The sequence below is a fragment of the Balaenoptera physalus genome, assembly GCF_965194825.1.
Source record: "Balaenoptera physalus genome assembly, chromosome: 5".
NCBI classification, from domain to species: domain Eukaryota; kingdom Metazoa; phylum Chordata; class Mammalia; order Artiodactyla; family Balaenopteridae; genus Balaenoptera; species Balaenoptera physalus.
The window spans coordinates 80432869-80449120 of NC_138884.1; the positions used below are offsets into that span (position 1 = coordinate 80432869).

Below are 16252 nucleotides of genomic sequence, written 5' to 3' on the forward strand. Positions count from 1 at the left end.
ATGTTTGGCAAACAAGCATATATAATAAATATTAGTTTCCTTCCTGCATTATGCTTTACTTCTTTTTATGGCCTTTAGTGATTTAAAATTATTATTGTTACCAGTGAAGCTTCAAATCTGTATACCTCCCTATCGCCATTAGATTGAGGTCCGGTGTTAATTATTTTTCCTGAACTGAGCTTCAGCATTGCTGTATAAAATAGATGAGACGATCAGTCTTTCCTTTTCATCCTCATAGGATACTTCGCTCCCTTTAACTATTTATATTTATTCAGAACATATTTCTTTTCTTTTATTGCCACAGGCATGAGAGAACCTCTGCTTTGTTCTTATTACTTAGAGAAATCTGTCTTCTTCCTTCTCTTTGTAGGCTGTTTTCATCAGAAAGCATCTACTTTGAGAAGCCTTTTCTTTACCTGCATTATATTATTGAATTTACCTTTTTTATGCTTTCATATGGTTATTAGAATCTATAGCTTCATTTCTTTGGGTAATAGGCTTAAGGCTCTTAGATAACACAAAATTTATTGTAGAAGTAAGTCATGTGGAGTTCAGCAAGATGGAAAATTTCTCTAATCACTGAGTTCCTAGCTCTTACATGTGTTTTATAAACAAAAATAGATCAAAGGTACTACAGAAGGCATTCCTAATAAAAAAATTCTTAATAATGGACACATTGGTACAAGCAAATTCAGACTAGATGGCAAAGAAAATGTTCACAGATATGGGAATAGCCAGAGGATGAACTAATCTACAAAGGGATGCGATCATTGTCACTGGAGACAAAGTATTTGAGCTTCAACTTAACGTTGAAAGGATAGGAATAATGAAACCAGTTTGTCATAAAGCAGCAGGCATGAGTTGATGATCCACAGGAGATCCCTGTTATCACAGATTATTCTCTGGTTCTGTGCCTTCCTAAAGACTGAAAGCTGTGTGTGGCACAAGTGCTTTTGTATTGGATTAAGGCTGCACCTGTCATACTCTGATCCATTTCACTTTCACCCAACTCTCTGAATTCAATTCAAATTAAACCTGTAGTGCCTTTTGGTGAAGAGATGCATGACTAACAGGAAAAAATTTTGAATGTTTGGAACCTTAGAGGAAATGCATTTGGTTCTGTTTTAGCCCTGTTTGTCACAATCACAAAAAGTACCACTTTACCATCTGGTAGGAAATAAAAGAGAACCTTAGGGTCTTGTTTTCTAAGTTGGGAATAAAATCATTTGAGTTAGCAAATCTCAGTGAGCAGTTATAAGTTTGCAAGTACTGACCTCAGGCCCTTTTGTATCCATGTTGCCTGCATTTGGGCCATAGTTAACATATGTCATTGCTAGAGACTGAGCACTGTTTGACAGCTTGCACAGAGAAGAGAAATTGACAGAAAGAACTCCTTCATGTGTTTCTGCTTCTATATCTCTTGTTCAGTATAATTATCTGTTTAAAAAAAGAATTATTAGGGCTATTATGGACATGTGCATCTGATTTCATGATTTTTTTTGGCTTGTTCTCAGTTGGTTTTAACTTCTTATGAGGATACCAACGTTCATTTATATTTCAGATTAGCTCAAAAATGTTCTTTCTCTGCTTTTGTGTCAGCTATTGTGTATGCAAAATTACATCTTTTGATCTTGAAGATTTTGCAGACTATTGGAGGAGAATGTAAAGATAATTCCTCAAGAGAATGACAAGACAAGCCACAGGCTGGAAGAAAATATTTGCAAAAGACATATATGATAAAGGACTGTAATTAGGTTCATTGATTGTAACAAATACAACAAATATGCTACTCTGGTACAGAATGGAGAAGGCATGCATGTATGGAGTCAGGAATTATATGGAGACTCTGTGCTTTCCATTCAATTTTGTTGTGAACCTAAAACTACTCTAAAAAAATTGTTTTTAAAAATGATAAAGCGAATGCATCATGTCACATGGTGTGAAAGAAGGGTTATAAAAGTGTAGAAGCCCAGAGAAGAGTTGGCTTATTCAGCCTAGGGAGGTTTCGAAAAGACTTCACAGAAACGGTGGCTTTTAGACTGGGATTTAAAAGGCAAGTAGAATTTTATCTGTAGGAAAGTACAAGGCAAGAAGTACCGGTAGAAATGAGAAATGGGAAGGAGGTTAAAAGGAATGGAGAAAAGGAGCAAGAAGAAGAGGAGGAGGTATGACATACCCTGTGAATGCCTTGTAATTCTGACTGAAACCAGAGTTTATAGTAGACATAGGCAGGTCATTGGACTAGTGGGGCATATTGGAATTTTAGCCATTTTATCAGCTGGACATTGTTGTCTCAGTTTGCCATTGAATTTTCCTTTTTTATGCTTTCATATGGTTATTAGAATCTATAGCTTCAGTTCTTTGGGTGATAGGCTTAAGGCTCCTAGATAACACAAAATTTACTGTAGAAGTAAGTCATGTGGAGTTCAGCAAGATGGAAAATTTCTCTAATCAGTGGGTTAACTAACTGCGCAAGTTCACATAGCTAATCAGTGACAGAGCTAAGACTCAACTCCAGACATCATGATATCAAAACTCACCTGCCTGGCCACACTGCAAGACGTGGTGTGGGTGAAACCTTCAAAGTGGGAAGAACTAAACGTGGATCAGATGTCATCGCCTATCTTTTGTTTTTGCAGGTTTCTTTGCAAGGAAATAGACCAGCAGCTTCAAGCAACTGCAGTTCTGTCATACCTTCATGATGTTTCCCTTGGTCAGAAATGCACTAAGTAGTCTCAGGATTCGAAGCATTCAGCAAATTAGGGCAAGACAGAGCCACCCAAAACACTCACCAGATTTTCATGACAAATATGGTGATATTCTACTAGCCAGCGGAACCGCTTTCTGTCTTGTTGTGTGGGTGTTCACAGCCACACAGGTTGGAATAGAATGGAACCCCTCCCCTGTTGGCAGAGCCACCCCAAAAGAGTGGAATGATGAGTAAGCATCACAGTTACTGTAATACAGAATTGTCTCAAAGTCAACTTGTCATTTAAATACTCTGCTGTGCATTGAAATATAGCATAATCGAAGAAATAAAATGCATTTGAAAACATTAAAAAGTCGTTGAAAATAGTCATTATAGTGCCTGAAAGCAAGGCAGTAGCGGTGGGTATAGATTACAGGGGATTATGAATAATAAATATTTGAAAGTAGAATTAATGAAGCATGTACTTTTCTGGCTTAATGATTTATGCTAGGTATCTTTCAGTGGATATACATGCCTAGGTACTTAACAAATTAATTTAATTGTTTGGCAAATCCTATTGACTCTTTCTTAAAAACGTATTCATAATTGACCATTTTTCACCTCCTTTATCTTTCCTTCCCTGATCTGAACCACCATACTTTCGCTGGGATTATTATAAAAACTCTCTAGCCAGTCTCCTTTCCTTTACACTTGATGACCGTCAGGGCTGCCCTGAAACCCCCCAACCCAGTCACACACAATCTTTTTTAAGCACAACAGTGAGAATGATCATTTTTTAAAAAATTAGTTTAGTAATATCACTCCTCTTTTGAAAACACCATGACTCCCCATTTTACAAGAGCATGAGTGCCTCAAGGCAAGGATAATTGGGACTATCTTATGGGTGACTTATCACAGTTGGCAATGGAGACCACCTCCTACTCCTGGATGATCAGCTTCAGGGTAAGTGTACTGTTCCTCAAGCTCAAATATATATAGATATCATTATTCTCTGGATAAAAGACATGTTCCTAGGTGTATAATTTATAGGTCTTAGGGAATGCTCATTTTCAGCTTTATCAGTATTGCTAAGTTATTCCCCAAAGTGGTTACCTTCTCACCAGCAATGTGTACAACCTCCTCTTGTTCCACATCCAAACTCACTCTTAAGAGTTTTCATGCATTTTAATATTTGCTACTTTGATGAGCATGAAATAATAGCTCATATGTTAATTTATGCTTCCCTGATTACTGATAAGGTCAAACATCTTGTGTTAGCTTTTTGTGTTTTGGGGGTTTTTGTGTATATGACCTTTCTTTTTTAATCATTCTTTTTTTTGTTTAATTTATTTATTTTATTTTTGGCTGCGTTGGGTCTTCGTTGCTGCTTGCGGGCTTTCTCTAGTTGTGGCGAGAGGTGCTACTCTTCATTGCGGTGCGCGGGCTTCTCATTGCCGTGGCTTCTCTTGTTGTGGAGCATGGGCTCTAGGCACGCGGGCTTCAGTAGTTGAGGCATGTGGGCTCAGTAGTTGTGGCTCACAGGCTCTAGAGTGCAGGCTCAGTAGTTGTGGCACACAGGCTTAGTTGCTCTGTAGCATGTGGGATCCTCCCGGAGCAGGGCTCGAACCCATGACCCTGTGTTGGCAGGTGGATTCTTAACCATTGCGCCACCAGGGAAGCCCTGACCTTTTTATTTGTTGCTTTTGCCATTTTTCTATTCAATTGTTTGTCTTAATCATTTGTAGAATTTTTTTTGTATATTCTTTATACTAATTATCTCAGTCAGGATTTAATCAGAGAGGCAGAAGCAGTGTGAATAGTATAGAATATAGGGTTGATTTGGGGAATTAAAACTAATGTAGCTGTGAGAGCTAGTAGAGAAGTTTGTACAAGACTGTTGCCTTTGCATCTGGTACTAAATATGTTCACAGTAAAGGAGGAAAACTGAACATGAAGTAAGGGAGAGCCAGGGCCAATGGGAGTTGAGAAGGATGCACTGGGAGCATGACCGCAAGCTGGAACCTGTGCCTGTTTCTCACTGTCTCTAACTAAGATGACATGGATGACTTATGGGAGAAGCTGGTGCCCTTCACTGCGGAACTGCACAGTCACCTTGCTCAGGACTCAAAAGAGCTGGAGAAGAACTGGTAGGAGTTAAAATAGCTACAGGCCCAGGTGCTGTTTCTTATCAATCAAGCCAGAAGATGAGTAGCAGCATACCCGAGCTGCTGCAGTGCGGGGCTGCTGTTCTACACCAGCCTTCCAAGTGTAAAGTGGATGCTGGCTCATGTCCGCCATCCCTCTCCCATGCATTCGCTCTTGTGGCCAATCCTAACCTGAAACCATAGAGGGGAGGGAATTCTGGAAAAAGTAGTTCAAGCCTAGCTAAGTTGACATTTAGAAAGCCACCGTAATCCACCCCTTGTCAACTCGACATCAGTGCACATCTTTCCTAACCGTACCTATATTTCAAATAAAGACAGTAGCAGAAATAGGCTTTCACCTAACATGATGCAACTTTCTCTCTTAAAACTAATCCTATCCCCAAAAGAGGACATCACAAAGACCCTTTATCCATGGCAGTGTGGCACTCTCAACCTCCAGTTTAATGGAACCATTGCTGTGATCGCTAATGAAAGCCTAAGACTTCTAGACCAGCAAAGCTCCAAGTTATAGGCACAGGAAACAAATACTTCTCTAGTGTATTGCTAGGGGTAATTGTGAAGAAGCCACTCTAATCTCCACCTCTTGATTCCCAGACCTGTAAATCTCAACTCTGGGAAAATAGCACTATATATCTGTTGGTTATTTACAGGATGTCCAACATCTTAGAAGACATTACCTCAGGCTGGCAAGGTGGTGTTACCCAGCTGCTGCAGTCACTAACACTTCACAAGGCCATTGTACCATTTTATCAGTGATGGGATACATGGTAAGATCAGTGACTCCCATAAGCATAAGCCCATTACTATACATTATTTGCTTTTTATTATAAAAAATAAGCTTCTTGGTCAGAATCAGTGCGGTGTTGCGTACCATGGTAGGAATTAAGACATTTTGTAAGTTCATGGATGATGGTATTCACAGGAAGGTCACAGGGAGAGAAAGTAAATCTGCATTGTTACTAAGTGTGTATTAAAGTGAGAACAAAGTATTGCCTTTTCCATGATGGAAATGGTCTAATGAAATCAACCTGGCACTGATGATTCCCTTCCTTCCTCCACGGAATAGTGCCAATGGAGGTGCAGTGTTGGTCTGTACATTTGGTAGATTGGGCACTCAACAGTGACTATAGCCAGACTAACCTCGATGAGTGCAAGTCCACGTTGTTGAGCACACACATAATCTCCATCCCTGCTGTGATGACCACTTTGTCTCTGAGCCATTGTGAAAGCACAGAGTGGCTGAGAAAGAGAGTGACAGCCGTAAGAAGGGGTCATCTTGTCCACCGGGGTATTAAGATACTCCTCTGCTGAGTATCCTTTTGGTGAGTATTTATATGGGACCTGAATATCTTCCTACTCTGTGCTCATTTAGAGAAGTCTGTTCACGTAATCCATTCCCATGCTTGTCACCAGTTTTCCAATAGTGTTCCTTCTAATTCCCTGCCCAGCCTGCCAAGCCATTAGCTGGCATCTATGGCTTGGTATACAGTTGTACCTCTGGCCAAGCAACAACTCTGTGTACTATTTCATGTACTGCCCACCAGGAAGATTTCCCTTCCTCAGGGCCAATTTGGAATTAAGCTGTATTACTGAAGCTATCTGCTTTCAGGTATGGCCAGCATATTTTGTAGAACCAGATCCGAATTCTTTCTTCCTTGGTCAAATGGTTTACAAACCTATAAATCCTAGGTTTGAAGTGACATGAAACCTTCCCAAACACAAAACTTGTAAACAGTGGAGCCTGGAGTCAAGCTTTAGAATATGTTCTTTTACTTCCAAGTTACACTGTCTGTTAGTCTTTCTTCAAGTTTACAGGTTGAAAGTTCTGGAGAAGGATTCAAGCTGGAGCTAGAGAAGATAGGGAGCTATCTAGATCGTTTTGAAAGCCATGGGGGTGAAAAACATTATCAAGAGAGTATATCAACAAGGAAGTAGATACAGGGAATGCATGAGGCATGCAATGAGTACTATATTTTAAAATGGCAATTTCTTTCTTTCTTACCTTCACCCTGAATATTTTCTGATTTGAAGTGAGGATTAAAGCCTACCTCTTTAGGTTTATATATGTATGTGTAAGCATGTGCCCGCACGTGTGCGAGTGTGTGTATGTATGTGTGTGGAGTGTGCATACGTGGGTATATCTGTATAGATATAGATATGTACACACACATATATCTATACAGATATACACACATACATATACATATATATTTCAAAAAACAATTATTTTAGGAATGTATATACACATAAATGTGTAAATTATTTTTATATTAAAATTTGTGACCACTGGTTTCTATAAGAAAATTGAGATATTGAATCTTTTGCTATTTCTGACTTTTCTCACTGGATTATTATAACCTGATCATACATAAAACATCAAATGCAAGCTGTTTTGTTGTTCTCCATGTGTCTTAAAACTAACTTTTGAATAAATTTATCAAATTTCCAGCCATAATGTAATTCTTATAGTGCCTCATACACTTCTTGGAAAATTTTATTATTATATATTATTATGAGGAAAATATTACTTGGCAGTTACTGAATACATTTGCTTGCTGTCAGCAAAGGAGGAGAACTTCATTTTGACACATACTCTCCCTTTACTTGGAAAAACTGGGCTACTAGGGCTACACTTTGGTACTGGGCTTAAGTATGAATAATAAGTGAAGAATGAATAATTAAAGCTTTCTATATCTATGTGCTGTTGAAGAATTGAATGCTTTTCTCATTTGAAATTTATAGTAATCCTGTAGAGTACATAAGCTAGTCATTTATCCTATTGAATAAATGTATACACATGATTAGCCATGGGTTGGTTAAGTGACATGGAAACCATCTAAAAATGAAGATAGAAATAGAATCCACATCTCTTGGCTTTTGGTCTACTGTTCCATTAGAATTTCTCATGCTTCCTAAGAAAAGACAACCCTGATCTTATCCTATGTGATGATGGTAAATTGATAAATAACTGGTGTGGCTGCATGCCAACTATTGGGAGGGTTGGTAAGTTAAAGAGTCAGGCTGGAGAATAGGACTGAAAGGGTGGTGTGTGTTTGATCAGCCTAATTTATGTGCAGCCACTTTAATGGGATTTGAATATGAGGTCCAGTATTTACTAGTTCTTGCTTCATGACACAACCTTATAGATAAGTTAATAACAATGACAAGAACTATCCAAAGAAAACTGTATAAATTCTGGTCTCAGGTGTAAAATAAAGTAAGAGATATCTCTGTGTTAGAGTTTTCACTCACGTCCTTAACTGATCTAACAGAGGCAGTGTGTGCCATCTTCAGAGATGTAAGAAAAATGAAGTGGAGATAGCAAGCTAGTTATTAGCAGCCATTGTTAAAACAGATTTCCATAGAGAATTCCCCCTTTTAAGAGAAATTTCTGTGAAATTTGGAAATTGTTTAAGTATTATGTTAGTTCCTCATTTGTTATGAGTATAGTAAGTGGCATAGATGTATGACATACATCATAAAATCTTTCATGTTTTGCAGTAACAGCAGTTGCTTTCCTGGGGGAATGACATTAATTTGAGCAGTATCTCTTATTTTCCAATAACCTTTTATGTTACAAAAAAATCGGCAACTTCATTTTCTTCCCCTATCTGGAAACCATAGAAACCAATGTGAAATTATAGCTAAGAAGTTCGTCACTGGGCTATCTCAAGCTGATCTCCATGGAAACATATCACATTTTCTTGAAATGAAAGATCTTCCAATCAGACACACAACCATAACTGATGGGTGTCTGACAAATATACCAACAACAACAAAAAAAGTATATGGATATTTTATTGTATAATACATTCAGAAGAGTTTTAAAACTGCTTCGTAAATGAGAACATTTAAATGGTAAGTATTATGCCAACTACAGAAATAAAAATACAGTTTTGAAAACAGTGTTCTGTCACTCTATTTAAATATTGTTCTTTCTAGATTTTTGCATTAAAGGCAACTTTCTAAACTCATATGGACTTTGAATTCAGAAAGATCTATATTCAGCGCCTAACTCTGCCCCTTAGCTATCTGGCTCATCTCTCCCAATTTTTTAATTGTAAAGTTAAGGGATATAATACCTGATTTACAGATTCTGTTTGCTAACGAGTTAAGCTAAATGCTTAATAAGCAATTATAAATTTTTATCTGGTTAAATGACTAAATGAGTGATGGACTGAAGATGAGGATGAGATTGAGGATTATGATTTCAGCCCTTTAATGAATGGTTAAGAGATAGTATTGTTCTAGGTGAAAGAGACTAAATAGGAATGTCACTGTCAAGGGCTTTGACTGTGATTTAGCTTTGATAATACAAAGACTATCCCTAGTTCAAAATTTGAATAATCTCCAAAAATTTATTTTTAAGATTGTTGTTTGGAGCTTGGGTCATATGAATGGGGTGGGGAAGGGACTTCATCATATTATAGGAGTAGGCTCTAAAATAAGCCCGTAAGGTAAAAATCATATTTTCAAAATTACCTTAAATTACACATACAATTCTGTATTCATTTAATGTGGTGTTCTGTTATATAAAGAATATATACAGTAGTATACGTTTACCAGACATACACATGACAAATATAATTGTACAATATACCCCCCACAGAGTGTGAGGACGTGTCCTTTTGTGAGAGCAAAGTGAACCGCTCAAGAATACACAGACTTATGGAGCAGAACAATAAATGGAATGTTCTGCCCTGTATGCACTAGTTTTCCTTTTTTTTTTTTTTTTTTGTCTCTGTCATTCTGTATCTGCGTCACAGTCTCTTAATTTCTCCCCACACCTCTTTCCATTTTCCTTTCCTCTGTTCCTGTCTCTTTGTCTCCAAGTCTACATAGTTGAATCTGATTAAATTAAATACATATATGATGTGACTCCACTTTATCACCATGGAAACAGTATTAAAATTAAGCAGCTTTTAAACTTTCTCTGCTGCAACACATGCTGAATGATATACAACAAACTGCTATGCCTGTATTCAGAATTTTATTTTTCCAAAAATAAGGAAAGAAAGCAATAGAAACATTCATGTTTTATGGGTTAAGAAGTCATGGATATTCATAAAGTATTTTAAACACACATGATTTCATTGATTATAGAATTTCTCAAACTGTTTTTAAAGAAATAACTAAACATTCATAAGCTGTATGATAATTTATGTACCTCAAGTATGTTAAAGAACTGTATTTTTAAAATTTTGCTTACCTCAAGCTAAGATATAGGCTTTCAGTTATGTTACAATTTCAAGTGCATTACATTTGACCACACACCTTTTTTTCTCGGTGAAACACGTTCAAATGTTAATATATATGAGGGGCATATGCTAGCAAAACCTTAAATTCACTCCAATTTCTTTCTTTTTCTCTATATACCTACTTCCCCTACCTACTAAATAATTTGTGAACCTGAGTTTTTAACTCTTAGGACTGTAGTAATAAAGACATTATGTGATTTTTACATCACTCGATGTTAATGAGAATGCTGGTTAGGATCATATGCCACCCTGCCAAAGTTTGTTTGCTTCATACATTCTCTAAATTGTGATATTAAGAAATTGTTTCAGTTCTAGTAACTGTAAAAATTACTCCCTGAGAATACTGAAAAGCAATAAAAGCTGTTATCCCCAGTGGAATAGGGTAAGACTTCTGACCTTACAATTATTTTTAAAAAGTTATTCATAAATTAAGCTTGTAAGAAACTACCCACTTCATATATGAGTGAAAATTAATTTTCAATGTACTTTCACAATATTATATCTGAAATACAAATAAATTTGAAATATGCTTGTTATTTTCCTAATGTGACAACATAGAATGATTTGTTGAGCATGAGAATCATTCTGTAAATTAAAAAAAATAATAATTTAACTTCACCTTGTTGGAACAAACAGCATTAAAATTTGGCTAATTAAAGAATCAAACCGACAGGAAAAAATAGCGTTTTCTTTATTTGATAAATGTTATCCAACTTCAGTAGTCAATTCTTGAGTTATTACCTAAGAAGTGAAGAAATTTAGGATGGTTGCTTCTGTAAAATGAAACAATAATGCTATTACTAGCACTTAAAAGGAAGATTCCAGGACAGTTGGATGAAGAGGAATTTTATATTGCACACAACTACAACTACTTTTTCTGAAATATTACATAAAATTTTTAAGCAAGATTATTTTCTTGGTCTTTACTTATATGTCACATATTTATATAGTTGTTTAATTAATAGAATGCTACAATAGAGTGAATGTTTGTATCCCTCCAAAATTCATGTTGAAACTTAATCCCCAGTGTGATAGTATTTGAGGTGTGGGGCCTTTGGGAGATGATTAGATCATGATGGTAGAGCCCTCATGAACGGGATTAGTGCTCTAAGAGATCCCAAAGAGTCCACTTGCCCTTCGGACATGTGAGAACATAGCCAGAAGAAGCATCTTTAAATGAGGAAGCAGACTCTCATCAGACACTGAATCTGAAAGCAGGTTGATCTTGGACTTCCCAGCCTCCAGAACTGTGAGAGATACATTGCTCTTGTTTGTAAGCCACTCAGTCTATGGGATTCTGTTATAGCAGCCTGAATATACTAAGACAAATGTTTTGAATACTTTACTCATTCAAAATTAATAATTTATTGGGTTGCATTATGAACCTCCTCAGAATATAATATAATTAACTAGTCTGTGGAATAGTATTATTAGAATTTGAAGTGACTGTGGGAAAGAGAGTGGCAAAATAACAAAAAGCATCTTCTTTTATGAATTAGTCCCAAATGCATGCCACACCTTATTTGTATTAGTTGGAACTGACCATTTTGTAAAGCTACCTGTCACTGAGCCAAATCTCTCTTCAGAGCTAAACTTTATAAACTTGGTAAACCTGGTAAGTTTGTCTGTGGTTAGATACAGTAAGGCTAAGCTAAAGAGAGAGATCTAAAATGCAGTTTCAAGAAAATTGAAATTTATTTCTCTCTGATTTAGCAGTTCAGTGTAGGCACACAGTTCAGGGCAGTAAGCAACACCATAGCAACAACAGAGGCCACTGGAGATGCAAGGACAACTAAGAAGCATTAATAATAGGAAGGAGATTTACATATCTCTCAAGTCAAAATAAGTTTGCTCTTTTCCCCCAAAACAGTATGGTTATAGAAACAGTAAGATTGTGTTTGTGTTGTGTGTGTTTGTGATTGAAGTAATATAAATACTATGACCTTATTACAATTAAAACCAAAAAAAAAAAAAAATCCCAAAATTATAAAACAGAAAGCCTCGTCCACCTGGAATGAATTTTATATATATATATATATATATATATATATATATATATATGTATATTTATATTTATATATATATATATTTATATATATATATACACACACACACACATACATACATACATACATACATATGACTTATAAGGAATGGGTTGGCTCATGCAATTATGGAGGCTGACAAGTCCCAAGATCTGAGGGTGAGTTGGCAAGCAGGACACCCAGGAGAGCCGATGTGTAGTTTCTGTCCCAAGTCCAAAGGCCTGAGAACCAGGAGGACTAATGATGTAATTTCCAGTCTGAAAGCCAAGCAGGCTTGAGACCCAAGAAGAGAAGATATTTCAGTCTGAGTCCAGGGGCCAGTGTACCAGCTCAAACAGTCAGCAGCAGGAGTTCCCTTTTATTTGCTGGAAGGTCAGCTTTTTTATTCATTTCACACTTTCAACTGATTGGATGAGGGCACACACATTAGGGAGGGCAGTCTGTTTTATTCAATTTACCAATTCAAATGTTAATCTCATTCTAAAACACCCTCACAGACACACCCAGAATGATACTTGACCAAATATCTGGGCAGGTCATGGCCCAGTTAAGTATCACACAACTCTTGGGTCAAAGAGGAAATAGAACCCAAAGTTTCAGATCTTCTTGAAAATAAAGATTCATGAGAACACAACATATCAGAATTGATGAGATACAGCTAAATTAGGTATTAGATGAAATTTATAGATTAAATATCTAACAATAAAAATGAAAAGTGAGTTAAACACCTAACCGCTTGGTAAAAGAAAAAGAAACTTTAGAAAGAACTATATAAAAATCAAACAAATCAGAAGAATTAAATCAACTCTAAAACATCATTAAGAACTAATAAATTAATCCAAAGGTGAATTCACTTATTTGAAATGATCAACACAATAAACAATCACTAATCAATAAACAATCATATTAATTTTAAAAATGTGTGGGGAGAGAACACAAATACTGAAATTTAGAAATGGCAATGTTTCCTTCAAATTGAGGAAAATATATAACATTATTCTGCATATTCCTATGCAAATATATTTGAAAATCTAGATAAAATGAATAATTTATCGAAATGCATTAATCCTAAAGGATGTAAAGTCTAAACAGACCAATTACCATAGAATAAACAGAGGAAGTAGAGAGATGACTCCAATTTAAAAAAAAAAAAAAAACACCCCTGAATGGGCCCAGTTGAAAATTTTGCCAAACTTTGAAAATAAGAAAATCTTCAATCTAAACTATTCTAGAACAGAAAAAAAAGAGGAAAATTCCAAATTCATTTTAGGAATGACATGAGTGTATTATAGACTCCAAACATTACAAAGATTTTACCTAAAATAAAATTACAATCCAATCTCAATATTAGTATGGGAATAATACATGATGATCATGTGGATTTATTCCAGGAATGCAATGTGCAATGATAGTTAAATATCAACTAACATTTATATAACCCATTGTATTAATAGAGCTAGGGAGATAAATCATCTGCTCATGTTCATAGATGCATAACAATATTTAACAATATTTAAAATGTATTATGCTTTAAAAACAAAAATATGATTCGTGCATGTGAGTGCATACACACACACGCCCCCTACAACCTTTGACCCTAAAGTCAGCATCTTACCTAACGGAAAAACATTTGAGACTTTTGATTAATATCAAGCACAAAGCAAATATGTTCTGTATTTCTGTTATCACTTAACATTTTTATTGCAGGAATTAGTTTATAAAAATTAAAATGCAATTAGAGGCATAGGAATTGGAAAGAAAGAGTTAACTTCTATTTGCAGATAATAGAATTATGTATGTGGAAAACCAAAAAACACTGATGGGGTAACTACAAACAGTAAGAGAATTACAGGGTGGGATCAGATTATAAAATCATAAAGTCAACATTCGAAAGGATAATGTGGATGAGACAATTCCGTTTACAAAAGGAAAAATGAGCACATAGAACACCTAGATATAGACATATGTCCAACATATATGTGTGTGTCTATATGAACGAATGAAAATACATACCATGTTCTTGGACAGGGAGACTCAATGTCATATAGAGTTTAATCTTCCCTGAGATAATTATAACATTAAAGCTTTTCCAGGAAATACTAATAAACTATATTTCTTTGGGACTTGGCAAGTTAATTATAAAATTTATTTATCAGAACAAATAATCAGGACACATGAAAATCCTGTAAGTGTGTGACTGACTCTCTTAGTTATTAAAACATTTTTCAGAGTCTGTATTTCTAAAGCCCTGTGCTATCGTGTACAAATGGAAGCTCAATATAAGAGAATAGGGAATCCATAAATAGACCTTATTGTATTTAACATATGACAAAGGTAGTGATCTCGGCTGGCCTTGGCCTGCAACGGCTTGAAGGAGGGTTTCGGTTCCCGGCCAGAGATTGAAGTCAGGCTGGGGCAGTGAGAGCACTAAATCCTAGCCACTAGACCACAAGGGACCAGTAGCCAGTGACAAGGCCTTGGCCCATCACTGTGTGGAAATGAATTTTCACGTAGAGACGGAAAGTAGTGAAACAAGTGAAGTGTTTATTAGGAGGAAGAAGGGTACGTGTGGATAGACACATGGGCGGGCTCAGAGAGAGAGAGTCGCAGCCTTGTGGTAGTTTGAATCACTTTTATAGGGCATTTCTTCCAGGTGTCCTTTGGCGAATCATTTTGATTTGCCTGGTTCTGAGTCCGTATTTGGTATATCTCAGGAACCTCCCATGTGTGCACACGCATCTCTTAGCCAAGATGGATTCCAGCGAAGAGGCCTCTGGGTAGCTTAACATCACTCCCCTTTTGACCTCCAAGAAGCTTTATAGTCAGGAAGGTCTCCTTGACTTTGAGAATGAGAAATACGTGGTTTCCTATCTTTCATCTGGGCAGAGCCCAGCCTCCTCTCTGGCTCCTACTGTTATGGAGTTTCTGTCCACAGGGAACGAACTCCTGCTGCTCACCCTGGGACTCATCTATCTCTTGCCTCAGTAGCATTTACACAGTGGGGAGAAGATGAACTTTTAATGAATAGTGTTGGGATAACTAGTCAACCACAAGGAAAATAGATAAAATTGTATCCATTTCTGACACTGAAGACGGAATAAATTCTGACTGGTTTGGATCTCTAAATACAAAAAATGAAAATATAAAACAAGAAGAAAATACAAAACAGGAAGAAAACATGGGGGAATTTATAATGCAAGAGTGTGAAAGTTTTCCTAATTATGAATCAAAGTCCATATGCAAGGAGAAAAAAATATTGATAAATTTAACCATATAAAGAAATAACTTTTACATTGCAAAAATTCCAGTAAGCAAAGTATAAAACACATGATGAATCAGAAAAAGTGTTTGAAAATCATGTCAATTTAAAGAGTTACTATCCCTAATATATAAAAGCCTTCTGAAAGTAGAGAGGTTAAATGAACAATGGGCAAAAGAGATATGAACAGACAATTCACAGAAAAAGAAATGCAAATAGCTCTTATATACATGAAAATATTCACAACTTTCCATAAGAGAAATGTGCTAATTACAGCTAAACTGAGATACTGTTTCTCACCAATCAGATTGACAAAAATCCCAAAGTTTGACTAAATGTTGATGAGGTTGAGGGAAAACAGGCACTTTCATAGATTGCTACTGGGAATGGAAAATGGTAAATTTCTCTGAAGGAGAATTTGGCTATATTTTGCATTTATCTTTTAACCCAGCAATCTCATTTCTAGGAATCTATCTCAGAATGCACCGGCAAATACATGAAAAGGTATATGCAGAATGCTATTCATGGAAACACTTTTGAAATAGCAAAAAACAGTAAATAGCCAGTTACTGAACTCTTTTTCTTCTCAGCTTCAAAATCCACCCTCAGATTTGCAGTCTGGGCCTCTGCTAACCACCTGTTTGCTCCCTGGCTTCCCCAAGTCTATGCCTGCAGGGGGCACTATAGCAAGACTGGAACTTAAGGAAAGAAAGGACGCCAGCCTTTCCGAAGGGTCTAGACGATGCTTTGCCTTCACTTCCTTTGAGTGTCACAACAGCAACACTTCTTCACTCCAACAAGAGTTTGTTCCCCACTGACTTAAATACTGCCTTTAG

General features: G+C 36.4%; 1 protein-coding gene across 1 annotated transcript in view; it reads left to right on the plus strand.

Moving 5' to 3' along the window:
- The window catches only part of COX7B2 (cytochrome c oxidase subunit 7B2), a 111907-nt gene extending 99766 nt beyond the window's left edge, over positions 1 to 12141 (plus strand). Inside the window, exon 2 of the mRNA XM_082462516.1 lies at positions 2640 to 12141. Coding sequence (XP_082318642.1) covers positions 2699 to 2944 — 246 coding nt within the window. The 5' untranslated portion in view covers positions 2640 to 2698 and the 3' untranslated portion in view covers positions 2945 to 12141. The remainder of the gene's footprint in view (positions 1 to 2639) is intronic.
- Positions 12142 to 16252: the final 4111 nt, after the last annotated feature.